Source organism: Dipodomys merriami, unplaced genomic scaffold (genome assembly GCF_024711535.1).
Source record: "Dipodomys merriami isolate MVZ:Mamm:240054 unplaced genomic scaffold, mDipMer1.0.p SCAF_1, whole genome shotgun sequence".
Taxonomy (NCBI): domain Eukaryota; kingdom Metazoa; phylum Chordata; class Mammalia; order Rodentia; family Heteromyidae; genus Dipodomys; species Dipodomys merriami.
The window spans coordinates 123,703,114-123,729,274 of record NW_027202270.1 but is presented as its reverse complement, the minus strand read 5'-3'; the positions used below and the strand labels follow the sequence as shown (position 1 = coordinate 123,729,274).

At 42.3% G+C, this 26,161-nt stretch overlaps 1 protein-coding gene across 32 annotated transcripts in view; it reads left to right on the top strand.

The window, feature by feature from the left end:
• The window catches only part of Nrxn3 (neurexin 3), a 1,574,539-nt gene that overhangs the window by 1,033,785 nt on the left and 514,593 nt on the right, over nucleotides 1-26,161 (top strand). Inside the window, exon 1 of one of the 32 annotated variants that reach the window (XM_070028662.1) lies at nucleotides 7,260-8,264. The exons of 28 other annotated variants lie outside the window; for them this stretch is intronic. In XM_070028662.1, coding sequence (XP_069884763.1) covers nucleotides 7,982-8,264 — 283 coding nt within the window. In that variant the 5' untranslated portion in view covers nucleotides 7,260-7,981. Of the gene's footprint in view, nucleotides 1-7,259; nucleotides 8,265-26,161 lie in introns of those variants that run through there. 3 more of the 32 variants (XM_070028652.1, XM_070028657.1, XM_070028648.1) reach the window with 3 other exon arrangements.

Sequence of the window (26,161 nt, the reverse complement as noted above, 5' to 3'; positions counted from 1 at the left end):
GGCATACTGTTATTAAAATACTATCTTAATATTATTTTACTTATTTAAAGAACAGCCTGTTCCTCCTACCTATATCAATTCACATTTTAGTGTACCTGCCTGACCTCACCATCCATATTGGGAGTCCTTAGTACCACTGAGAAATGTCCTTATGACTCATCTTGCAAACATTTCTGAAGCTACTTAGGTTACACTTTGTACTTTCTGTTTTGGAGAACATCCAACCCATTTTGTTCTTTGAGATTTCTCTATGAAATGAATTTAAGTCTGCATAATATCAAGGGAAAAGTGATCATTTATTCCAGATCTTGAGATCTCTGTACCTCCACTTTAGATTATGTCCTCTTCATGGAATGATAATAGTAATAGACACATGAGTGTGATGATAGCATGAACGAGGGCATTTTAACAAATAAATGATACCTTATGAATTTGATCAGTGTGTATTTTGGTATCTAAAAATTAACTACTGGGAATAAATTTTTAAGCAAAAGATAACTCTTGGACCTGCTAAAATTTAACTTGTAAATTCATGATGGAATCAATTTAACATCCCTGAGTATGACAACCTAGTCATTAGAAATAAAGAGTTTGTCTTTTCACGTTTCCTCCTGTCCCTACTTCTCTTTTTACTTTTTCCATACTTCTTTCCCCTTTTTCTTCTCTCCTCATGTCTTTTAACACTTGTCTTCTTCATTGAAAGAAAAAGTTGACCACTTTCTATGCTTTTCAAGCCTTAACTAAGTAACAAGAGAAAAGTAGGATTCAAGTGTGTCCCTCCTTTAGGAATTTCTCTGTGGATGATCCCAGGTTAACATGGTAATTTTCTTTTGTACGTTCTTCTCCTTTCTCTGTCAATTTGAAATCATTAAAGTCCAGTTCATACTAAGAATGACCAGTCCCCTTTGCAAATGCATGTTTTCATTAAGGCCTTAACATCATTCTTTGATCTAGGATTATTCATATAGTCATACTGTTGAGGAAATATATTCAGAGTTTAAAGGAAGCTGCTCAAACTGACTGCAATTCAGTTCATGTCACGCTGCCTGCTAGTTCTTCCTCTTCCTAAATTGACTAAATCTATTCTTTATTCTGTGTGCTTTGTTTATGTTTAATAACTTGTATTTATGGAAGAAACTTACAGCATGTTTTTATTTGGGTGTAGTGGTAGTTTTCAACGATAGTGTTTACTTCCAAAGATCTGAAATCTCTCCTTTATTTATCATGTTGTATTTTATATTTCAAACTTTTCTTGCCTATAGTATTCCTAAATTTAATGTTCATGGGGTAAATATATCAAAGTCCTGAGATCCCTATTTCAGCCACAAGGTGGACCAGGGAATAAGGATGGATGTTTGTAAGAAAGATAAGTTAAAGAATCAGAGGCATTTTCTGACCTATAAATGTATACAAGGATGGCATTGCTCTTTAAATAAAGAAAATCAACATTCAAATACATGTAGAAATGACAGTTAAAGTAATAAAGCTTCTTCTTCTACCCCCAAATAGAAAATATAATCAGAAATCTGCTTTTCTTTGCAGGATGTATTTCTTAAATAAATGAACAGAAGGATGAATTATATGAATATAAATAAATCTACTGACATATAATAAAGCAAACTTCGATTGTTTCATGGGGTCGCTGGATCTCTTGGATATATTTATAGCCATCTTAATAGTCACCTGTATTTTTTCAGGACTTTTATTCCATTTCACATTATGTGAGTTTAGTTGTAGTGTGATTTTTGTTGTTCTATTCTCTCTCTCAATTTCCTTTGGAGCCCTATGTAGATTGAAAGTAAGGATCGCTTCTGTTTATTTTGGGGGAAATAAGGAAGTATTTCACCTAACAGCTTGGGCCTCACACAGAACAGACTGTGTGAATACTTTCTGGTCAAGGTGTGTGCTGTCACATTCAATGTACCTGCAATAATGAACTTGACAGGAATCTTCAGCTGGCAGGGAAGTGGCAGATCAGAGTCTGTCCAAGTGAAGAGAGAGCCATGTGCAGAGGTAAAATGTACTGTGAGAGATGACGGACAGAGAAATTTGGCATTAGGTGTTTGAAACCTAACATATTTAAGTATTATCATGAAGCTCATTTTAAAAGCCAAGCATTCTCAGGTGGACCCATTGCAACAATGAGATGTACAAGTCATTATGTCAAAAAACGAACTTTACAACTTTGGTGCAGGGGGGAAGGAGGAGGATTGGGTGGGGGGTGAGGGGAGGATAGGAAGGGATGGGAAGGGGAAAAAAAGGAGGAGGTTACAATGCTTGATAAGAAATGTACTCATTATCTTGCCCATGTAATTGTAACCCCTCTGTACAGTATTTTCACAATAAAAAAAAAAAGACAGGCATTCCTTAGTTACTTAAGAGTTGAGGCACAGAGCAAAATAAGACAAGGAATTAAGGGCAAAGTTTCTTTTATTTGGGGCTAGTCTCCCAGGGAAGAGAAAAGGATATATTAAAAGAGTGAGACAAGGAAGTCTATCATCCCAAATTCTGAAGTCTGAAGTAACAGTGAAATCCTGCTATTGACTTAGTAGATCCAGCACTAGGGGGTTTAAAAACAAAACAAAACTACATTCCATTCAGAAATGTACATTTCTTTTTCTTTTTTTGTATTGTGAAAATACTGTACAGAGGGGTTACAATTACATGGGCATCCCCCCTCTGTCTCCCCCACCCAATCCTCCCCCCCCCCACATCAAAGTTGTAAAGTTCGTTTTTCGACATAACGACTTGTTGCAATGGGTCCACCTGTATCCCTATTTAAACTATTTTTTTTCTTAGTCTGGATTTTATGAAAGGGGGTTATTTAAGTAGGGCAAAGCTTGGTTTATCCCATGAAATTTTAATTTTCTATTACTGAGGAGGCTGAGGTCTAAGACCTCAGAACCAGCCCGGGCAGACAAGTCTGTGAGACTCCTATCACTAAAATAAGCGAAGAGCTAGACATGGAGGTGTGGCATGGGAGGAAGACCACACCATGATTGAAAAAGCCAAGCAGAAGTGTGAGGCCCTCATCCAAGCCCTACTATCAGGGGGGAAAAAAAGACCATAAAAACATACCAATTTTCGGTTTTGAATCTCTTAGCATAACATTCCTAAATCTGTTTCTCTTCTTGCTTATCTTTAAGGCATTCATTTATCATCATCCTTTATCTGTATACTTGATGCCCAAGTGTCCTCATGCAAAGGATCCAATAGACAGGAGAGAAGGAGCTTTTGATGGGCACTGACCATCATCCTTCAATCCTTCAACTGGCATGCTAGCTGCAGGCAGTCTTAAGAAGATAGTTCTAGAAAGAAAAGTCTTAAGTATACATGTATGTGTGTGCCTGCATGTACATGTGAATGTGTGTCTGACATATTCATTACATCAGCCTTAATATAGACCCTAATAGACTGGAAAAGAATGGGAGTTAAAAATTTCAATACCAATCTATTCAACATATGAAAAAAATAACAGTATTTTAAATGGGAGAAGGGCATGTACTTTATTTGACTTGCCGGGGGATAGCTTTGTGGAGTGGTTATATAAAAAAATCTTGGTCTTCTGTGTTTTCTCTGAATAGTGTCCTCAATATTCAACGGTGTCCACATAGGGAAACTGTCTCATTGAGAATCACCGCTACTTCTTTTGACATTTTTTTGAAAAGTAAATAAATGATAAGTGTGACAAGTAAAATGAATAGTTCCAGCTGTGACACACTCCAGCAGCACTTGCAGATTTTGTACCACATTAAGGATTTATTTTCACTTTTTTTTTTTTGGCCTAGCAGAGATTTAACAGGAAGGTCCATCTAAGCTTTCCATACTTCCTGAGATGATGTCAAAACAGTCTGCAAAGCTCAGTGCCAATTTGAAATACGAACAGTAAGTAGATAGGTCTTCTACATGTCACCCCTGGAGAGCTTGTCTCTTGGGATCAATGTCACTAAAGCCAGAAAAACGGGTCAGCAAAACCAATGGTATGAGAGCATGTGAGTCTAAGATTGGCTAGTGGTTCTTAGAAGTCCTTTACCCAGCAAACATTTACTGAGATCCTGCAATGTACCACCCTTTTTCTACACAAGCAGGAAGTCAGGAAGAACATGCCAAAGACAGCCATGGAGGAGCTTACTCTCTCTTTTAAAAAGATATATGACAAACCCCACATACAATGAAACCATTTCAGAAAGTAGAGAGTGATGCCAAAGAACTGAAGAGTGTCAGTAGCTAACTTCACATGAATTCCAGAGAGGCTCTCTGAGAAAGCGATATTTGAAATGCTGGGGTCAGGTGGAAATCTTGGGACATGCCTTCCATGAGGACAGTTGGGTAATCAAGTGTGCACAGACAAGAGGAAGATGAGTGTCTACTTTTATGATAGACAAGAAGAGGAAGAAAATATTGGATGCTCAACAGGGATTTAAAGTTAAAAAATAACATTTTACAGGAAAAAAGAAATAAGCAAGTTTATCTCCACCTGGGTCAAAAAAAGATCGAGACATGTTCAAGCACAGAAAGATCTAGGCCAGGTGCCTGTGGCTCATACCTATAATCTTAGTTACCCAGGAGCCCGAAATCTGAGGACTGAGGTTTGAAGCCAGCGCAGGCAGGAAAATTAGTGAGATTCTGATCTCCAGTTGACCAGCTAAAAGCCAGAAGTGGAGCTTTGGCTCAAGTGGTAGAGCACTAGTCTTTGGCAAGAAAGCTAAGAGACAGTGCCAGGACCTTGGGTTAAATTCCAGTATAAGTATGAGGAAAGGAGAGAGGAAAGGAAGGAGGGAGGGAAGAGGAGGGGGAAAAGAAGGAAGGAAGGAAAGAAGGGAGGGAGGGAAAAAGAAAGGAAGGAAAGATGGAAGGAAAGAAGGGAGGAAGATAGATCTGGAGTTGAGGGTGGAGACTATGGGGTAACTAGCAGGAGACAGAGATCCAGTTAGGCACAAGCCAGGTCATCTAGGTTTCTTTAAGATTACAAGATAGAAATCAGAAGTTTGAAGTAAGATGTGGAGCCTTCTGCAGCTCTAAATCAGGAAGCGGCTGAGGTGGACAGGAATTATCTGGAGACAGGATATTTAAGACAACATATCCTTCCCCTACCCAGTCACAGTATAAAACCTACTGGAAGTTTTAACTTCTTTTCTTCATCAACAAAGAGACCAGCTGCTCTTTGTGAGGTGTGTTGCCACAAGCAACTGTGTCTATGCTGTCTCATTCAAAATCCCCAATCACCTCACGAGGGAGGAATTATCCACACTTTAACTGAGGAGGAAACTGAGTCCCCAGTGTCCGCATACCCCTCTCACCCTTGCTGGGTTGTTCCTGAGTGCAGGCTGCTGGTTTAAGACATTGCCTGTTTCTAGGCCTCTACCCAAAGGTACAAAGAAGGCCTTGTGAGTGGGGGCGGCTTTCCTGGAGAATGCTGGGTCACAGATGGCCCTGGCTCTGAGAGGCAGGGCTGTAAGCATGACTCTGCACCATTTATCACGGGCAGCATGTACCTGCAAAAGAACATCCATTTCAGAAGCACGATCCCAAGTCACTACCATAAATTCAGAAATGACTTGATATTTGACCTTGAAGATAAATCATCTGTAGGTTCAGTATCTCTCTCTCTTTGGAGAGACATAAAGCGACTCTCTTAACCTCTCTCCTTGGGGTGTCCCAGGGATGGATAATTCTGTCTTCCTCTGTTCTTGGTCCTCACTGGGGAGTTTAAAATGAGCCAGATATATAATATGGGCTATATACACCTTTAAAAGAACAAAACAAACTAGTAAATGTGATGGAACTAGGGAATAGTCCCACAGCCTCTCCCACTGTCTACTTCCTCCCAAAGCAAGGTGTGAGTGTGCAGGTAGAATCTGCCCTTTGGTGTGCTTTTCCCACTCATCAGGTGTAAGGGGAGAGTAGTAGAGGCTGGTTGGTCCAGAATGTCACCAGTTCCCTGGCAGAGCCTGGACTCAGTCACCTCCTGGAGTCACAGATGGCCCTGACAGCTGCCACCACTTGGAGACTTTGCCCTGCAGGTTCAGCCCTGGGTGTAAACACCATGCTGTCTGTCCTTGGTGCCCAGTGCCTGGGGAGGCTTCACCCACCTGGGGTCAGCGCTTTCCCCAGCGAGGAGTCCAGCTTAGGCTAAATAAGCATCCATCTGTCTTCCGCGGGCAGAGGTGGGTTGGGACCCTCTCTCTCTCTTCCTCTTGTGAATCTCAGGGTTTCCAGGTGCCCCAACCCACCACTTTCGGGAGTCCCTGGACCCCATGTTTTCTTTAGAGATCCGGAACTCCCCATGGAGCCCTGCCTTGGGCCGGTGGATAGGAGTTTGCGGGGGGGGGGGGGGGGGGGGAGTGCCTTGGCACCTGCAGCAGTCGGGGTGGTGCGGGGGTAGGGGGTGCTCCCGCTGATTTAGGGCAGTTGTTTTTGGTTTTGTTTGTGAATTTCTCTTGTGGGGCTACTTGTCCACCGCCGGCCTATTTCTTCCCCAACATTGTAAAAGGCGCCTTCACCGGGCGAGTTTGGAGAGGAGCCAGGAGAAGCAGATAAGAAAGCGCAGCATCTGTGTGGGGCAGGCGGCGGCCCTGGGGAGAGGTGAGAAGCCAGCATTCACCGTGGTGCGGGAGCCCCGCGCGCGAACCCAGGGCCGGAGAGCGCGTGGCTGGGCGGGCAGGCAGGGGCTGCGGGCAGGCAGACCAGTGGGTGGACCGGTGGCGCGCGCGCAGCGTTCACGAGCCGTACTTGAATGGGGAGGGCCGGGGGAGGGCCGGGATCCCCGGGGCTCGGCCCCTCCTTCCTCCCCGGAGCCAGCCAGTCCCTCGGCAGAGCGCTCGGGCTGCACTGATTTGCTCTCCCCGGTGCGCTATTTGCATAGGACTTGCCCATTTGTGAATTTGGATCTCTCCCCCTCCCCCCCCCCTTCCATCCAACTCCACCGCTTCACTTCACCTGTGCCTCCGGCTTTCCACCCCACACCCCCCCACACCCCCACCACCACTGGCACGTTGCACTTTGCCGGAGACCATCAAACCTCTTGGCCACCTCCGCCGGGGCCTGCGGGACACCTCCGTCTCCGGCCCTCCCTGATTGCGCCAACCCACCCAACCTCCCTCTCTGCCTCGGCGGAGCCACGCTCATCTTTTCCCTCTGGGTCCTTCTTACTCTCTTTCCTCTGGCTGCTGCTGCTGCTGCTGCTGCTGCTGCTGCTGCTGCTGCTGCTGCTGCTGCTGCTGCTGCTTTCCTGTACCGGTTGGGAGCCCGGGAAGCAGGCGGCTGCTCCGTGGCGCGGCGTGGCGCTCCTCCAGACCTGGCAGGGTTAACTGCCTCGCGGACCTCCAGCCAGGCTCCCCGGAACACGAGCAACTCTTGGCTACCTGCATCACCCTTTTTCTTCTTCTGTATTTTTTCTGCGGGTCAGTTCTGCATTGCATCTCACCGAAGTGGAAACGAGAGGAACAAAATAAATAAAATGTCCAAAGTCCTCGGATGTTGGATAAACTAGCTTGAACGCTGTTTCTTCCTTCTTTCCCACCTCTCCCTCCTCTTCCTTTCCAACCTTTCCAGGAGAGTGCAGTGAAGTCATCAGACTCTGGGGTGCCCAGCGATCGGGGAGCGCTGCTCTTTCCTGGACCTGTGTCACTGCGTCCTGGGCAGGAGGTTGGTTTGTCACACCTGGGCGACTCTGGCAGCTTAAATTTTCAGCTCTGGGAAAAGGAGACTTTGCTTTTCTTGTTCTTTTTTAAAAAAATCATTTTTTTCTCCTTCCTCCTCCCTTTTATTGTTTGGTAATTTTTTTTAAACTGGATTCATCATTGTCTTGAAAGCTTCCTATCGCCTCCCTCTCTCCCCCCCACCCCCGCCCCCACCCCACCCCACCAAGCGGGGGCTACTTTTTCTCCTGCTACGATGGGCCCCAGGGCATCATGAACTTCCTGATTCCTCGCTGGCTGGAATTTAAACTGCCCATCTGCAGTGGTCCAGTGCGTTGACCATGCACCTGAGAATCCACGCGAGACGGAGCCCTCCACGCCGGCCGGCCTGGACCCTGGGGATCTGGTCCCTCTTCTGGGGATGTATCGTCAGCTCTGTGTGGAGTTCATCTAACGTAGCTTCATCTTCGTCGTCCTCCTCTTCCTCCTCTTCTTCCTCCTCCTCCTCCTCCTCCGCCACACCGGGGTCTCACTCTCCGCAGGAACACCATTTCCACGGCAGCAAGCATCACTCAGTGCCTATTTCTATCTATCGCTCCCCTGTATCCCTTCGAGGAGGGCACGGTGGGTCTCTCTGCTCTTTATCCTTTTAATTGGGGGCGTAGCAACTCCGTAACCCACTTCGTCTTCTTTCGGGGTAGTGTCAGGGGTGAGAAACGCATAACAATGGAAATGTGGTAATGATGTGCATGAAGAAAGACAGTTTCCACTTGCTCGTGAAGAGGTGTGTTTTTCTACTCTCTGCACCCCACTTTTTCTCCCAAGGCTCCCTCATTCATAGCAGCAGCCGAAACACCACCCACTCCGTTCCCCCCACCTTCCGCTCCCCTCTTCCCATGGCAGTAACTTCTCAGACAAATCCGGATGCTACACTTCTGGGAAATCATTCATTCACCTTGCTTTCACCCTTTCCTATCTCTGGTTTAGTTGTGGAGCTAGTTGTGGAGGGAGGCATACACATCCTTTGGTTGTTAGCCTGAAGTTGATTAAACTGCTGTAAAGTTCTCTGTATGGTTAAGGTCAAGAGAGAGAGTAACTAAGTCTATAAAGGCAGGAAATATTATTAATAGGCTTGCCTATTATTTGTTCGCTATGGTAGCTTTCTGTTTGTCCATATGTCTGATGAGAAAAAAATGAGCTATCCCTAAAACTTGTGTATTTCGTGTTGCTAACTACTCAAGAGGAAGCAATATGTAAGAGCAGGCTAAGTCCATTTTATAATTTATCCTAGTGTAAAAGATAGTAATTTTGATTGCACACTTATGTAAATGAGGGTGTATTTTTTAAATTCAATTAAAGAGCATGAATGGGCTTGTTCACACAACACAGACATGGCATATTTTGCTTTCAACAGCTCTCTTTACATGGCTATTGAAGGAAGAGACTGGTGATTCTTTAAAAAAAAAAAAAATGTGTTCCACCCTGAGCAGGCTGTCTGAAAAGGCGATGTCTGCAGCGAAGGTAGAAGCCAGCCTGCTGTCGTAAACTGTTTCTAAGAAGGGAGCTTCACTGTTTGTTTACTATGCACTCCATTCTGATAGCAAGAGGAAGGCGAAGACTGGGAGAGACAGCGGGAGCCAAGCAGCCCTCCAGCCAGCAGGAGTGCCAGTGGCCCGGGGAGCTCTGACCTCCCCAGTATTCAGAAGACCCTCTGCGGGCAGATCTCAGTGGGAAAGTGGGAAAGTGGATTCTTCCCCCGGCCTCCGCGCTGGAGGTTATCACTCAGTGCTGTCTGGTGAAGGGGAAACACATTGAGGAAATGCCAGCACACTCTGACACTTCTTGCCTCTCTCTTTAAATTGTATTTGATGGAATGTCAAGCAGCGCAGGGCTTTGTAGGGTTGGTGGGAAAGATTAGTGGGAAGGAGGGACTGCTTAAAATGCTTGATCCTGACTAGGTTGCTGGGGTGGGGGGGTGGGGTTCCTGTGACTCCTGCTGGGTCTGGTATAGCCTATTTCTGATAGAAGAACAACAACCCCTAAAACCTAGGAACGAGCCACATTCAGAGAGGGGGGAAAAAGAGAGAGAGAGAGAGAGAGAGAGAGAGAGAGAGAGAGAGAGAGAGAGGAGAGAAAAAGCAGTTTCAAGGGAAACATAGCTCCTAAGGGGGTGGGCAAGTGGGGGGCTGGGGGGATACATGGGAGAGGGTGTAGGAAAGAAAAGGGGAGGTGGGAGAAGAAGCCAGACTGACTACTACTAATAACCATAATTATACACAGAAATGCTCAGTGATAATTAGCTAAATTTTGCTAATTAGTGTAAATGATCAGCAGGGAGATGAAGATTACACATTAGTTAGAGGTTACAGGCTGGCAGGGTCTTGCTGTTTTATTTATTTATTTTTAAATTTAGGATGCAAACAGTTAAAAGCAGCTACTAGTAAGCAACGGAATTTGCAGCACGGAATGTGTCCTGATGGTTCCTAAGCCTTTCCACCTCCTTCTTTTCTAACTTTCATTCCTCTTCCTCTTACTATCCATCTGTTCTTCTCCCCCCCACCCCCCACCTTATCCTTTTCCTCTTCCTTCTCTTTCATCTAAGGAGATTGAGTCTTGTACTGGTTAACATGATTCTTCTCTACTCACTTTATTTTGTGAAGGATTGGGTTGCTTCATATCCTCTAAACCTTGTTTGACTGCTTCCCAGTTTAGGGTCTCATTAGCCCACCACTGATAAGATTCAGTGTGATAGAGAAGGAGAATAAAGTAAGCAAATGGCCAGAGATTGTAGAAAAGGCTTTCAAAGAAGCAGCAGTGAACAAGATGTCATGCCCTCTAGCTCTTTGGTGCATCCCAGCTGTGACTTCTTGCCTTTTTTTTTTTTAACCAAAAGGACTCAGACCCCATGAAGATTTGCTAAGGAACCTCTCATTCTTAGGGTAACTTGTTTCCCCCTGTTCAGAGACAAAGGTCTAGTTAATAGCAATTTAAAAAATGTTTTGGGTGGATGTGTTCACAGGCATAGCACCCTGTCTCTGATGATTGCTACTAATGGTTTACTGTTAGCCTCATGCCCAAGTCCTTGTCATATTGTTTACCCTTCATTTTGGTATAAAACAACTTCTTTTCATTCCATAATAAATAAATATAATAATTAATAATAATATATCCTTGTTTTCCTCACTCTACATAATAATAATAATAACTAATTATAAATAGCCTTGCTTTCCTTGCTCACTTCCTGAGCAAGGAAAGAGCTGCTGCTCATCAGTTTTGCCACTATCATACCTTCTTCCATTTAGCCGTATAGAGGAATAGGAGTATTAAAATCATCTGGAGTGTTGAGATTTTACCCACATTTTCACCCTTGGTGAAATCAGCACTCTTGGTGCTGATCTTTAACAAATTGATTATGTTATAGATTTGTTCATGGCCTATCTGGGACAGCTAGAAGGATGCTGAACTCTTCTATAAATTGGGGATAAACCCAGGATCACCCAAATGCTCTCATGTTGAGATTGTGTTTCAGAATAGCATTAATCCTCTTCTTTACAAGAACTTCTTATCCCTCTCTTCATTATTTGGAGCCTTTTCTTAGTTACCCTCTTGTGTTCACTACCACTCACCAGTCACTCAGTTAACACTTCCTGAGTACTTTGTAAGTGCTAGGTTTTGTGTGATTAAGTGGGGGAATAGTTTAGGAAGTCTCTTGATCACTGTAACTGATAAGTGTTTTAGTATTCATAAAAGTAGTTGGTGAATAATGACCCAGATTCCAAGTGAAGTCAATTAATGTAAAATTTCAATGTCCTCTGTAAGTATCTATTTGTGTTCTTCTGTTACTCAGAAATTCTCTACATATTATTTTTCATACTAGGGTTTGTTTCCATACTTAAATGCCATGTTTATCAAAGTGCGAGGTAGTAGTGATTTGTTTAGTGGTGGAAAACACATCCATAGTAAAATGTATTTGTATCCTAGCCTTTGGCTTCATAAGGGTGTTTTGTACATTTTTCCCTTCTAATTACTCTATCTCACACCTTTAGGAACTCTAGTATACTTCTGGTTGAATAGTGCTTTAATAGTTTTAAAAGCAGCAGGGTCTGAGGCTCCCAGATTTTGTGTATCTTATATTTTATCCTTCACCATAGCTGACATTCCTAACTCCTAGATATTTGAGTATTTGATGGCTATATAGAATCATTGGGAAATTTAACCTCAAAAGGAAACATGCATTAATACATTTAGGGGAAGACCTCTTAATTAGAAACTTGGTGGACAGAGAGGGGGGAGGAGGGGGAGAGATGGACTGACTTGGGGACACAAAAGTCCAAGCTAGCTTAGTAGAAGTGTGTGTGTGTGTGTGTATGTGTGTGTGTGTGTGTGTGTGTGTGTGTGTGTGTGTGTGTGTGTGTGTTGGGTTCTCACTTGTGATTTATGAGCCAGGAGTTTTTAGAAAACATACCACTGCTCATTCCTTTTCACAGAGACCCCCTACCCCGCCCCTCCCATCTGAAGTCTTCCCAGCCACTGGGAAGATGATTCTGATCTACTGAGCACTTTATTCTGCTCCGCCAGCTGCTTTCTTTCTTGGGAATCAGTATGCTGAATAATTCAGAGTGTTAGTTGACAGATAAAATGATAAGATTTATATGTCTTTGGCCTTGGTGATGAATTAATTAAGTTTTTTTTTTGCTTTTTTCCTTTATATGCATTGTTTTTTTTTTTTTTCTCTCTCTCTCTCTCCTGTAAAATGTGCTGGCAAGTAGGGGATCTGGAAATGAGCTTGTTCTTGTAAGACTTTTAGAGGAGGATTATAATATCCTAGTGGAAATATTTTTTTTTCAGAGTTTTCAACATGGTCATTGTACAAGGTGAAGGTAGAGCTGCCTTATCAGGGAGAGGAAATGAGATATTCATAAAACAGTTCCCCAGGGGGAGGGGGGAATAAAGCCCTCCACTCACTAATCATGCATAGAATTCCTCAGAAGAATTTGATTCATTTAGATTGAATCTGGAAGAGATTACAATACAGTTTAGCTTTCACTTTCGAGAATTAATTTATTGGATCTCAAAAAGTTTGCTTCTGTGAATGATCCTAGAGGGAGGCAAATTTCTGAAAACAAACTTTGAACTTTTTTCTCCTTTTTTTGTCTCCTTAGTTAAGGTTGCTGTAACAAAATACCATAGACTGATTTGTTTATACCTAGACATTTATTTTGTCATGCTCTGGAGGATAGAAGGCCAAGAGCAAAATGTTAACAAGGTTGATTACCTTTTGACCCCACCCCCACCCCTGTTTATAGATGCCCATTTTCTCCCTGTGTCTTTACATTAACTTTCCTCTGGTTGCATGTAGCATTGGTGTCTTTCTCTCTAAGTTTTCTTCATCAGATTGGATTGGGACACACTCTGACAGCCACATTTTATCTTAGTCAGATCCTTTTTCTAAACATAGCTTTTTTTTTTCCTTTTTCTTTTCTTTTTTTAAAAAATTTAATACTGAGGATTAGGGCTTTCCCGTAGGAATTTGGGAGCACACCCATAATGTTTCTTGTCACTCCTAGGACCTATCCTAATCATTGGGAAAGTAGTAAAGCTGCACTATTGTGTCAGTCATTTCTGTTAAACTCAGGCCTGCAGAATGGCAACATAAAGCCACAGAAACAGTGGCAGCAATTTACAAAATCTTAAGGTGGTGCCTCAGAAAGAAACATTCTATTTACAGATATGGGGGAAACAAGGAGAATAGATTTAGCTAAAACTTAGGCTTGTGGGTTTTGTTTTATTTTTTTTTCCAGCTGAACTTCTGTGTCCAGTCCTGGATGTGCATGTAGATAAGTCTGTTTGACACCGATGTGTGCCTTAAAAAACAAAACAACACAAAAAACAGTCTAATGTCCATTCCCTGGACCTGATCTAGACCTGCCATAGAACCTTGCTTCCATCCCCAATCACTTCTTTTGTGACCTACAGTTGCTCATTCTTTTCCTTTTCCCTAGTCATCCCTAAGTAGAGAAAAAACAGGTTAGCTAAGTGCAGACAGCCACTCTTTTTGGCAGTTAAAAAAAAAATACAGCCTTAAAAAGAGAATATGTTTTCTATTTGGTTTAAATCTGTCTTAAAATGTGAACCTGAAGTAGCTTGTCTACTGCAGAACAGAATCACCACTGAGGAACTATGTTGTGAATTGTAAATTTTGTCTGTTAATAATCCCCAAATTTCTAAATTGCAGTGCTGATTGTATCTCACCTTTGTAAAATTTCCCCATGTAAATCTCATCTCCATTAAACAATCCATAGTGTTTAGTGAAAGATTAAAAGCCCTTCAAAATCTGTCGCCAGCTAGCCTGTGCCAGTCTTATTGTTCTTTCCCAGTTGTCCAACACGTACATCACTACTCCTTTTTCCTTCTCCCTTCTCCTTCTGCCCTCCCTCCCTCCCTCCCCCCTTTTCTCCATCCCTTCCTTTTTCCCTCCCTCCCTTTCTTACTTCCTCCCTATCTCCTTCCCTCCTCCTTCTGACCTTCTTCCCTCCCTCCCTCCCTTCCTTCTTCCCTCCCTCTTCCTTCTGCCTTTCTTCCCTCCCTCCCTCCCTTTCTTCCTTCCTCCCTTCCTCCTTCCCTCTTCCTTCTGCCCTTCCTCGCTCCCTCCCTCCCTCCCTCCTTCCCTTCCCTTCCCTTCCTTCCGTCCTTCTTTTCTTCTTCCCACCCTCCTTTCCTCTCCCACCTCACTGTCTCTCTCTCCTTGTGTCTCTTTGTCTCCGTCTCTATCTCTGTCTCTGTCTCTCTCTCTGTCCAGATGCTTCTGAAATAACATTTGTGGTAATGTGTTGATGAGCATAACAGGTGCATGAAAATGGAGTTTTAATGGAAATTTGCTGATGATTAGATGGAGATAGGACAAATCATCCACAGGATTTAGAGTGTGTGTATCTGTGCCCATCACTTGGCTTGACTAAAGACTATCTCTATGTCTTCCTCTTTAAACTAGGAATGGTGAGGGTGATACCGCATAGGCACAGAATTGTATGGAAGATTAAACAGCAGGTGCTTTGTAGATTATAAATCATGCTATACAAGTTAACTATTTTATTTAATGACAAGGCTGCCCTCTTCCAATTCCTTGTAAATAGTGGAAGGTGTTTACTATTGAATGTTTGCTGGTTGATGGTGTGGTTAAAGTTAAAGAACATGTGTCTACAATCCTCATTTTTCTATCTACAGCCACACATTTTGCCTTCAAGGAAGTTACTTTACTTTATGTAAACAAAGTACTAATTCTTTGGGAAAATGTAGATGAGAAATCTTAATGAGTATTTTCTTGTTTATGTACTAGAAGACTATAGCACAAGAAAAAAATAAGACAGCTTTTGACTGATGAGAACTGTCTCCTCTGGTAGAATTCTGTGCCTGGAAAATTTAAGGAAGGGTAATCAAATTGTAACAAACCACTTAGAAAGCTTGGAGGTCTTTTGAAATATAAATGAAGGCATTCTAAGAAATATACTAAGACTATTTTGGGAATTCAAAATTTGTAATAAATCTGTGTAGAAGTCAAACATTTCTATGCTGAGTACCCATTGGAGACAGTGTTTTGGTTTAGTTCATACTAGGAAGTTACAACTACTCTCTCTCTCTCTCTCTCTCTCTCTCTCTCTCTCTCTCTCTCTCTCTCTCTCTCTCTCTCTCTAAGGACAAATGTCTTCAGATCTGGGGGGGAAAAACGGAAAAAAGAGAGAAAGCCTCAGTTAATGCCACTTTTTGTATTTTTTACTATCTGGGGCTCAAAGGCTATAGAGTAGATAGGAGCATATTATTATGCCAGAACCTTTAGAGTTGACTTTGTGGAACCTGAATTTAAAACCAGAATGCTTATGGAGAGGACACAGTGCAGGGTCATAGATTTTAATTCCAAGTTTTCTTTAGTACCAACTCTATGACTTTGGATGTGACATTATGTTTTATGGAATGAACCTTTTAACGTTTAGACATTTTGTGGGTACCTGCTCTTCTTTTGGTCCTCTTTCATCATCTTACGGTTTTCTATCTGACATGTAGTATGCATTTGCCTTAATAGAGTAGCTGGGGAAAACTTTGTCTCTTTACCCACCTCACTTATATGGTGTTTAATGGGATAATCTTTCCCAAAGTTTCCCATCACAGGGATTGCATGATTCCCTGACTTTGATGTCTTTTTTTATCTAAACCCAAATCCATAGATCTGCCTATATTTTGTAGGTCAATTTTCTTTGTGTGTGTGTGTGTGTGTGTGTGTGTGTGTGTGTGTGTGTGTGTGCGCGCGCGCGCATGCGCTGGTACTGGGGCTCAAACTCAGACCTAATGCCCACACTTGGCTTTTTCTACTGAAAGTTGGTGCTCTAACACTTGAACCTCTACCTCCACTTCTAGCTCTTTGCTGATTAATTGGAAATAAGAGTCTTACATACTGTTTTTTGCCTCTGTCTGGGTTCTAACTGTGGTCTTTAGATCTCAGTCTCCTGAGGCGCTAGGTTTACAGACACTGGCTATAAAGTGATCTTTTTGACTGTCATAATAACTTTACCAAAGCAACAAGTCAGGCTTTTTTTCTTCTCCTAGCAGACAGTAGTAGCATGGTGTACAAGAGTGGCACACTGAGCTGGTACAAAGCCCACAGTCCAACTTTGCCACAGTCACACTGAGATGGGAAGAAGGCAGCTTTTCTTTAAATACATCTTGTTCATTCTAGGAAGGAGCTGTGTGTAATGCTGAAGATGTTCTACTCCGCTTAGCCATATAAGAGCAGGAAGCAAAGTAGTGACTGTATTTATAAAGAATGAGCAGTTTGTTTCTACTTGTAGTTAGAATTTTGAGAAAGACTTGTTTGGATCTTATACCAATGCATAATATATTCCTACTGTGTGCTACTTATTCTTCCAAATGCTTTGAATATGTGATTTCCATTCAACCCTCGCCAGCCTCTGAAATTAATAGGGTTACTTTGCATGACTGAAAGGATATAGTAATATGGTAATATGAACATGTAATAGGGTGATAATGCTAGGACTGAAATCCAGCTGTGACCACAGGACTCTTAGTTGTTTCCCCATACCCAACAGTGCACTGGCTCAGAAAAGATAAAAAGCAAACACATCAAGCTCTTTATTTGGGTGGGTGTGGTTAAGAATAGAACACACAGATCATTGAAGCATTCTGTTTAGTGTGGTGGACATGCCATTCCAAAGCATGTGTAAAAGTGTCCAGATTGCCCCATGCCAATGGCTCTCCCTGTAATCCTAGACACTGGGGAAGCTGAGGTCTGACAATCAATCATGATTTGAAACTAGCCCAGGAAGGAAAGCCCTGTGAGGCACTTATCTCCAATTAACCAGCCAAGTAGAGCTGTGGCTCAAGTGGTCAAGTGCCAACCTTGAGTGACAAAGCTAAGGGACAAAGTTCAGGCCCTGAGTTCAAGCCCCCAGTAGTAGTACACACACACACACACACACACACACACACACACACACACACACACACACACACACACACACACACGCATGCATGCACTCACATACACACGTGTGTTCAGTGCACAGTGGGCATTTTAATATCCAAGGAAAACAGAAGGTGGCATGTGATCCACTCTCATATACTAGAAAGGAGGAATGTTAGGCAACAGGAAGGGAACTCGAGACCCATCCAAAGCACACTTGCAGTCTCACAGAGCTTTAGGGAGAGAAGAGCACTATTTCCCACATGCTGGCAAAGTGAGAGTCCAGCCAGTGTCAGAAGCAGAGAGGCCCAGGAAGTGTGACTCCAAGTCCAAGGCTTTCCTCTTTCTCTATCACAGTAGAGGAAAAGGACATCTTCTTCATGCCTTCAAGAGCCTGCCATTGCAACCTTGTCTTTGTTCCTCTTTCTGTGGAGCATTCTCCTCTTAAACCAATGCAGTCCTGCAGGCATGGATTCTGCTAGCATTCAACTTCTTTGGCCTTATGTTAAAAGAAGTTGTTGGGGGTGGGGCTATCTGAGATGTGGTAAAGACTTTCCCAGCATAGAAGTTCTCAGTGTGAGGAGTGGTCAAATGCAGCTCCCGCGTAGAGAGCTTCTTGTTCTGCTTGACTCTCACTTGCCAGGAGACAGAATTGAAATCTTTTGCAGGCACTTGTCACTGACCCCTATCTGCAAGCTACGCTGGAGTACTTGAGAAAGGACACTTTCCTCAGCTCCTTGCCATGGAGGGAGCATCTATAAATGCCTAAAACACCCAGGGAGCATCTGTAAACACCTAAAACCCCTAGCAAGCCACATACCACAAGCTCCTCAACCACCCTTCTCATTGCTTTAACTACTCCCCCTACCCTCCACATGAAAACTACAGTGTGTACTCTTGAGTGGCTTTCCCTCAAACTATGAATTTCAACTACTTCCGAGCAGTCTTTCAGAATTTGAATGTAATTACATGCTTTGGGTGCAAATTGTGGTTTTTGCTACATAAGAAACTAATGGAAATGATCCGCCTGTTCTGTCGTTTGCAGATTATATGCTTTGGAACGAGGGGTATATATTTAGGCTGCTTTTCTGTGTGGCACATTAAAGTGAGCACGAGCTGGGGTGAGCCACCACCGTTGCTAGGCAGTAGAGCAGGCTGATGAAGCAGGGAGTTAAATGGGAGCTGGGTGGATGTTTTACTTAACAACTATTGGTTTTGCACCTTCGTCATTTGAAGGTGTCAAAGAGGGGGCAGGGGGAGGAGGCAGGCAGAGTCTTGAGTGTCAGCAGAGACTTAAACAAGGAAGAAGAAATACGGAGCCCAAACACCCGTGTGAAATGAGCGGTTTGAAGAAATCACAGCCCAGAAAGCTCTACATAAAGAGCATGAAAGTCTTAAAGTATTCCACAGAGCCAGGCACTGGATAACAGGCTTACACCTGTAATCCTAGCTACTCAGAGATCTGAGGATCCCAGTTCAAAGCCAGCCCAGGCAGGAAAGTCTGTGAAACTCCTATCTCCAATTAACCACCAGAAAACCGAAGTAGAGCTGTGACTCAGAGTGGTAGGGTGCTAAGGCAAAAGAACCCAGGGACAGCACCCAGTCCCTGAGTTCAAGCCCCACAACCACCACCAACAACAAGAAGGCAAGAGAACTCCACAGGTATAGCTGTTTTTAGGGACCTGGACTTGGGCAGACATTTTCCTTCAGGATAGGAGCCAGCAAGAGGAGCCAGCTAGCCCTAAAGAAGGCCAGGCCTTCTCTCTACAACTTCAGGTGAAAAAAAAAAACATTGCTCTGGCTGAAAAATTTCCAGTGTGTTTCTCCAGTTCACTTAATATCTACCTGAAAATCCAGACTCAAGTAGTTCTCAACAGCAAAGGCTTTGGGGCTTTCTCTAATTGATAACTAATAGAATATATCCAGTTGCTTTGAAACCCTAACCACAGTAAGCCCATGGCTCTGAAAGATAATTGGATCACAGATAAGACAAACAAACGCTCAGAATCGTGGGTCAGTTTTAGGTCACACTGATCATTTTTAAAATTGTAAAGAATTCTTGAAGTAGATTTCTTGGTTGAACTGTTGTGACGTGGTTTACTTATTTATTTATTTTTATGAAGGGGCAGAGGTGATAGCAGGATTTGAACTTAGTGTGTGTCTCATGTGCTTGTCTTGCTTATTCAGTTGAGCCATGCCAACAGCCCTTCCTGGACATGACGTCTCATAGACTTTTCAGCTGCCTTCGAACAAGATTGCAGGCGTGAGCCACTGTTCCCAGCACAATTGTTTAAAGTGTCTCATACTATTCTTATGCTCAGAGTAGATGGTGAGGACTTATAAATATATATTCATACCAGCATCTAATAGTGCACATCTACTTTGCATCAAGAATTGAAACAAATAGTTTACCTCTTTTAGGCCTTACTCACATTCTTCCAAGATAGGCTATTATTGTGAATGTTAAGGGAAGCTATTAAGCCTCAGACAGTAAAGAAATCTACCCAAGAGCTTCCGCTTACCAAGAAGCTGGCTTCTTTCATTTATTGTTTGTGTAAGATGTCTGTGCAAATGTAGACCTGCTTTCAAGTCCTGATGCCAACTTGATCAGTATAGTTCCTGTATTCACGAGTTCTAATATAGTACAGGAAAGGCTTTCCTAAACAGCCTTTGCACACTGCTGGAAAGAATGGCTCCATATTCCATCCAGGACCTAAAGCCTTGAAGGTCAATTGACAAGAGAGTCACTTGATTATTCACTCTTCTCATTTTTGATTCACTCTAAGGAAATTATTCTCTTAGCATATTTGATTCCCAATAGTTCCTATAGGCATTCACCTCAACTTTTAAAATAAGCAAACTACCGATTTTCTCTTTTTAGCTCTCTTACTTGCAAAGTGAAGTAATTACAATTAATGGTGTCCAAATGCCTTGCCAACTTCATCTTTGTGAGTTTGATATTTGTCTTTCTATTAGGGCAGATAGCAAAATTCTGATGATTTCTAACCAAGTGTTAACTCCTCAGATCACCTTGAATCTACTTTATTCTTGTCTTTAATGAGTATCAGCTCATTAATTATGGGGGTGAAGCTAATGAGATGAATTTTGCACTACTGGAGTGGCTTTTTAATTTGAGCCGTGTGTGTGTGTGTGTGTGTGTGTGTGTGTGTGTGTGTGTGTGTGTGTGTGTGTGAGAGAGAGAGAGAGAGAGAGAGAGAGACAGACAGACAGACAGACAGACAGACAGAGAGAGAGAGAGAGAGAGAGAGAGAGAGAGAGAGAGAGAGAGAGACTGTGCACATGTGAGCCAGAAAAAGAATGTAGCCTGAAGATCTTTTTTAGCAGTCATTAGTTCCAGATCTGAAAGGCAAAGATCAGACATGAAAACTAAGCTTGCTGCGCATTGTTGATGTAGGAAGGCCTCTGGACCTGTTTCTCACTGTCCTGATGTCATTGATCAGTTCAGGGTTGTCACAGGTTCATGTCAGCACTTCAATAATCATCTCAGAAGGGGACACTTTTTCTTTGAAATAGGAATGTAAACCTAGAGCCCTGGCTCTCCATAAACAATGTCTCTCGGAGATGACTCATGCTGTTTGTTTTCCCTCTGCCACAGGCCACTCCTATATGTATGTTTACCCCCATCCTCTGTCAGCTTTTAAGTATCTTTTGGAGGGATTTTTATAAAGACCATGTGGAGATAGTGCCCTCTCCATTTCCTTCCTTAAGGTAGCTCAGTAATGGTAACCCAGAAAGATACTTGGCTCCTGATGGTCACCTTCTCTAGGTCCTGGGTGATGCCACTAACAGAGCGCTCTCTTGCAGGACGTTTAGTGCACTTGAAGGCTGCTTTGCATTTGTGGAGTCATCAAGTGCTGTACCTGAAAGAGGTCTTCAGAGACCTTTCCCAATCAAATGATTTTTCATGTGAAGAAAACTAACAGACCAGGAGTTTGTGGATTGTTCCTAGATCACCTTTTCCAAATTAGGGGCAAGTTGAAGGGAACACACACATTTCCAGAGTCTCTGCAGTCTCACAGCATCCGTTCTCCATCTCCTGCAGGTATCACCTGTTTTGCTGACAACTGGGTGACTGGGCTGATCTCCAGTACAACTTGAATAAGCAACCAATCAGCTCAGGGGAAGCAAAGACAGCATGGGAGCCAGGGGACCCCCAACACACACACACACACACACACACACACACACACACACACACACACACACACAGAGTTTCCTTTAATTGCCACCCCTGATTGTAGCCCTTACTCCATCCCAGGATTGCTTCTCCTGCAGAGGGTCCGCCTTCTCTCTGCCCCAGCAGACTAGAAGGGAAACTCAGCATGCCATAGTTCAATCAAACCAACCATTTGATGAGAGCTTTCGAACCTAATTACATGGAAGGTTTCTTCCAGTGAAAGGAAAGAGGAATGAGAAAGGGAGAAATTAAATTGAAGTGTAAATCAGTCAAGGGTTTAGATCCCGCACTTTCTTTCTCTTTAATCAAGAGTAAAATGAGAGTTTTGAGGATCATCATAAGACCCCATTAACTACCCAAGAAGCTCTTGACTGAAGATGGTTTATCATGAAAAGTGTACAATTCATCCCCCCCCCAAACAGAATAGGATGGTGAGATTTGTGTGTGTGTGTGTGTGTGTATGTATGTATGTGCAACCATTTCACTTATATACTCCTTGTGTGTTAGAACATGTTATATGCTTTAGGTGCTCAATAATGATGAACCTCTGTGATATATAGTTGAACTAGTTAGCTCAACATTGGTAGATCATGCCTGCAATTCTAGATCGAAGCATCTCAGCTCAAAGCCAGCCCAGGTAGTAAAGTCCATGACACTCTTATCTCTAATTAACCAGCAAAAAAAGTCCAAAGTAGAGGTGTGGCTCAAATGTTAGAGCACCAGCTTTGAGTACAAGAGCCAAGTGAAAATGAGAGGCTCTGGGTTCAAGCCCCAGAACTGGTACACTGTGCACCTATGCATACACCAGCACAAAACTCTATATTGGTTATTACATCTGAAATCAGTACTCAAAAATGTGGCCAGTTTCCCTCGGTGGTCAACAGGATTGCTGCTATTTGTAGAACATTTTACATTTCTCTCCATAGAAAATTCATCATCTTTTTTAGTCCTTCTCAGAGTCCTGTGCAGTAGGGCAAGCCTCATGATTTATGTTTGTTCCATTTTGTTTTGAAGCTGATGTAATCAAAACTAAGGAAGCATAAATGACTTGACCAAAGTCATTCAAGTGTTAACTGACCGAGCAGAAACAGCCCTGGCTTCTATCCATGGCATCACCTTGCATGACCTAGCATCTTCTGTAGAACTTCTGAGATCTCCAGGAGAAGGATGAGAGAACAGTAGAGTGTGGTATTTGCATGAAAAATTAATTCATCGGGTTTCACAGTGAATTACTGCAAGTCAGTGTGTGGGATCTGCAGTAGACATTGACACATGGACTATACCCCTTGAAGATGTTCAGGGTAGTTATGAACAACTGAAAACAATGCTCATCTCTATCTTTCTGACCCCCAGACTTCCTCTAGAGATAGCACCTGGACAGTTGCAGGAGTCACTTTTACAAATGTTCTACGTCTCGGGTCCTTGTGTTGATGCTCTGCTCCCCAACTTCTGGAGTCAGCTGTCCAAAGCCCCAGTCTTACCATGCCACTCCCCCATTGACTCCACCACGCCTGCAGGACAAGATGCAGCCAGCTCACCCCCCTCTTCCGTATCCTTCCCTTCATGAGCTGGCCCCTGCTTATCTCTACTTTCATCTCCTAGCCAGGTTTTTGACCACCTTGGTCTTTTTCTGCTTCTTTTGCCTTGACTCTATCCATCTTGTTCCCACTGCATGGCCTTTATATCGTCAGTCCTCTCTCCTTTTGATCATACCATCAGGTTTCATATTCTCTTTATTTTTTTTTGGTATCTTAATTGTACAAAGGAGGTGCCATATAACAAAGCAGTTTATGAATATAATGTGGCTTGATCAGTGTCACCCTCTTCAACATTCTCACCCCCTTTGGCCCACCTCTCCCATTGCTTTTCTTAATTTTGTGGTATAGATAATGAATTATTGCCCGAATTATCTTTTCCTTCCCCCTTTATTCATCTACTTATCGCTTTCCTCTTGCCCCCCCTTCCCTCCCCATGGATGTATCAATTTCCTGATGTTGATTTTGTTGGGTTCTGACCTAGTCTTTCTAAAAGATTGTATTATTTGAATTCTTCATAGATCTATTATCCTTTTGTCAATTTGTGTCACCTCAGGAGCCCTTCCTGAATAACCCAGTCTAAAATCACTCTTCCAAATGTCTCTCCAGTGTAGCACCTGGTATTCTCTTCATTGCTTCTTGAATTGCTCCATGATGTATATATACTCTTATGAGTATATTAATTCCGTCAGCCTGCTAGATAGAAGGTAAGCAGTGAGAGCAGAGGCTATTGCTGTTTTATCCATGGCTGTGTTTCCAGAGCCTAAAACAATGACTAGCAAAGAACGAATTTGCACAAACAATTGAGAATGAAAGGGTGGGTGAATAAGTGGCATACAGACCCCACATATATGGCTCCCACTCAGCATTTGAACCTCAATTACTCATTAGGATCTTGACAATCAGGGTGAGTTTAGAATGTACTTTTCCTTTGACTAAGAATCTGTAGATTTCTACTGATTTCTCATTATAGCTCATTTCATAATATAGGCTCTACATTGTTTTCTCTACCTCCCATCTGCACAGTGGACTTGTGAGCTTTCTGTATTTTTCTCTATAGTACATTTCACATTATATAAATGTACTAAACATCTATTAAGTCCTCCCTTTACCCTAAGCACTTTCCTGGGTACCAGAGACTTCACTATAACTCAAATTTGAGACTGTTCTTTAAGAGGTTTATGTCTCAGTCAAAGTATTCACTGCTGTTCATATAAAATATACAGTATTTTTGTAATTATTTACTCATAGTAATTTTTTATGCTGCACTATGACTTTCTTAAGTGTAAGGAATGAGTTATTCATTTCTATATTTTGAATGGTTGACAGAGTGGTTTCATATTAATTTATATATTAGTGTTACTCATTAGTGTAATAGTTTAATGAGAGAATTGAAGAGGTAAGAACATAGAATGTTTTAATAAACATTACAGTGTGACAAATATCACAAGGAGAAATTAATGTGGGAATTTAGAATTCACATCACAACCCATTAGCTAATTTAAAAACACTTTGTGGGAGAGATAATCCTCCCCTCATGTTGTGGAAACTGATTTCCGTAGGCAAGAGGGAGAGATACGGGTGGAATATATTTTTTAAAAATTCAGAAAGATATTCAGACATCAGTGACCCAGTTTCCTGAGTGATGGGTATGTAGAGGATATTGTAAGGAAGGCTGGCAAAGGGACTTGGGGCTCTTTGATGGAGGACACTGAATAATAATTATAAGTGATATCTTTGACATTTATAGTTCAGGACTCAGCACCATGAGCATTATATGCTTTATTACTTTAAATCATCTTGAAATTCTTTATCATTATCTCCACTTATAAGAGTGGAAAAGGCCAAGTCTAAAAAGTTGGTGCTTACATCTTATAGGAAGTTGCCATATTAGTTCACAGTATGCATCTGGTTTTGTATTTCCTCTCTTTAACAGAAACAACAACCAAGAAAGCAAAGAAACAAACAGAACACTTATTTCATCCTGAGTTTCTCCTTCATCTTTGCATTATAACAAAACTTGTCTTAAATGGACTTGCTATTGCTTATCATATGTAACCAATTGCCCCACTTCTACTGGCTAACACATACCCAGACCTAAGGTTTCTACTTCCTCTGGAAAGACCCCTTCCACTTCCTGGAAAAATTCAAATTGCCAGAATGTGTGTCTTGTAACCTTCTGGAATTCCCCTTCTTACACACTTTAGAGTTCTTTCTTAATGAGATTATTTGTTTCATATCTATTCCCTAAGTAGATTCTACTAAAGTCAGAGAGTGTAGCCAGTAATTGGGGAATATAAATTCAAGACATTTGATCTGGGTGCTTGTGGCTCACACCTGTAATCCTACCTACTTAGAAGGTTGAGATCTGAGGATTTTGGTTCAAAGCCAGCCTGGGCAGGGAATTTAATTATCTCTAACTACCAAAGAGCCAGAAGTAGAGCTGTAGTTCGTGACATAATACTAGCATTCAGCAAAAAAGCTCAGGAATGGTGCCAAGACCCTGAGTTCAAACCCCAGGGCTGGCATGCACACACAGACACGCACTCGCACGCGCGCGCGCGCACACACACACACACACACACTTTCTTTAAAATTTGATTAACTTTGATATTTATATAAACAATTGAATTTTCATAGTATAGTAATTTTGTACAATATTTGGACATATATATATTTAATCAAAAAATCTTACTTGGAGCTCATATTTCATTTGGCAACCTTGTCAGACATAGCATGCATCTTACTTCTTACCATATTAAGTAGGGGTACAATAAACAAGTGTTGGGCCAACATTTGGTAAATAAATAAAGTGACTTTAAAAGAATGTTTGTTTGCATGGTTCCCTGTTGGCTGACTTGTTATGAGAAGAGACTGAGCTTGGATTGGTGAATTCATAAATTTTCTAAATCATCTAAGGGGAAGGTAATAAAGGCAAGGCTGGCATTAAGGCCAGAAAGGTAGATATGTTTAGAAGGAACACTCCTCAATGGGAAGAGGGTTTTCTATAGGTGTAACTAGAGCAGGAGGGGTAGGCAGAGAGATCATTTCAAATTACTAGTGAGCAGGATCGTGAGGACAAAGAAAAAAATAAATTTTGCGTCTGTCATGTGTGGGCTTCAGAGTTTTTTCTGAACAGTCCCACTGTTAGGAAAATGGAGGAAAAAGGAAAAGGAACAGGCCGGATTTGATCTTTAACAAGTGAGGACTGTTTACGGAGATACAGCACTGAGGGTTAAGCAACTTTCCGGTGAGCATTGTACGAGGAGGTGGAGTTAGGATGGGCTTATATTGGTCTTAATGAGGAAACAGAAAA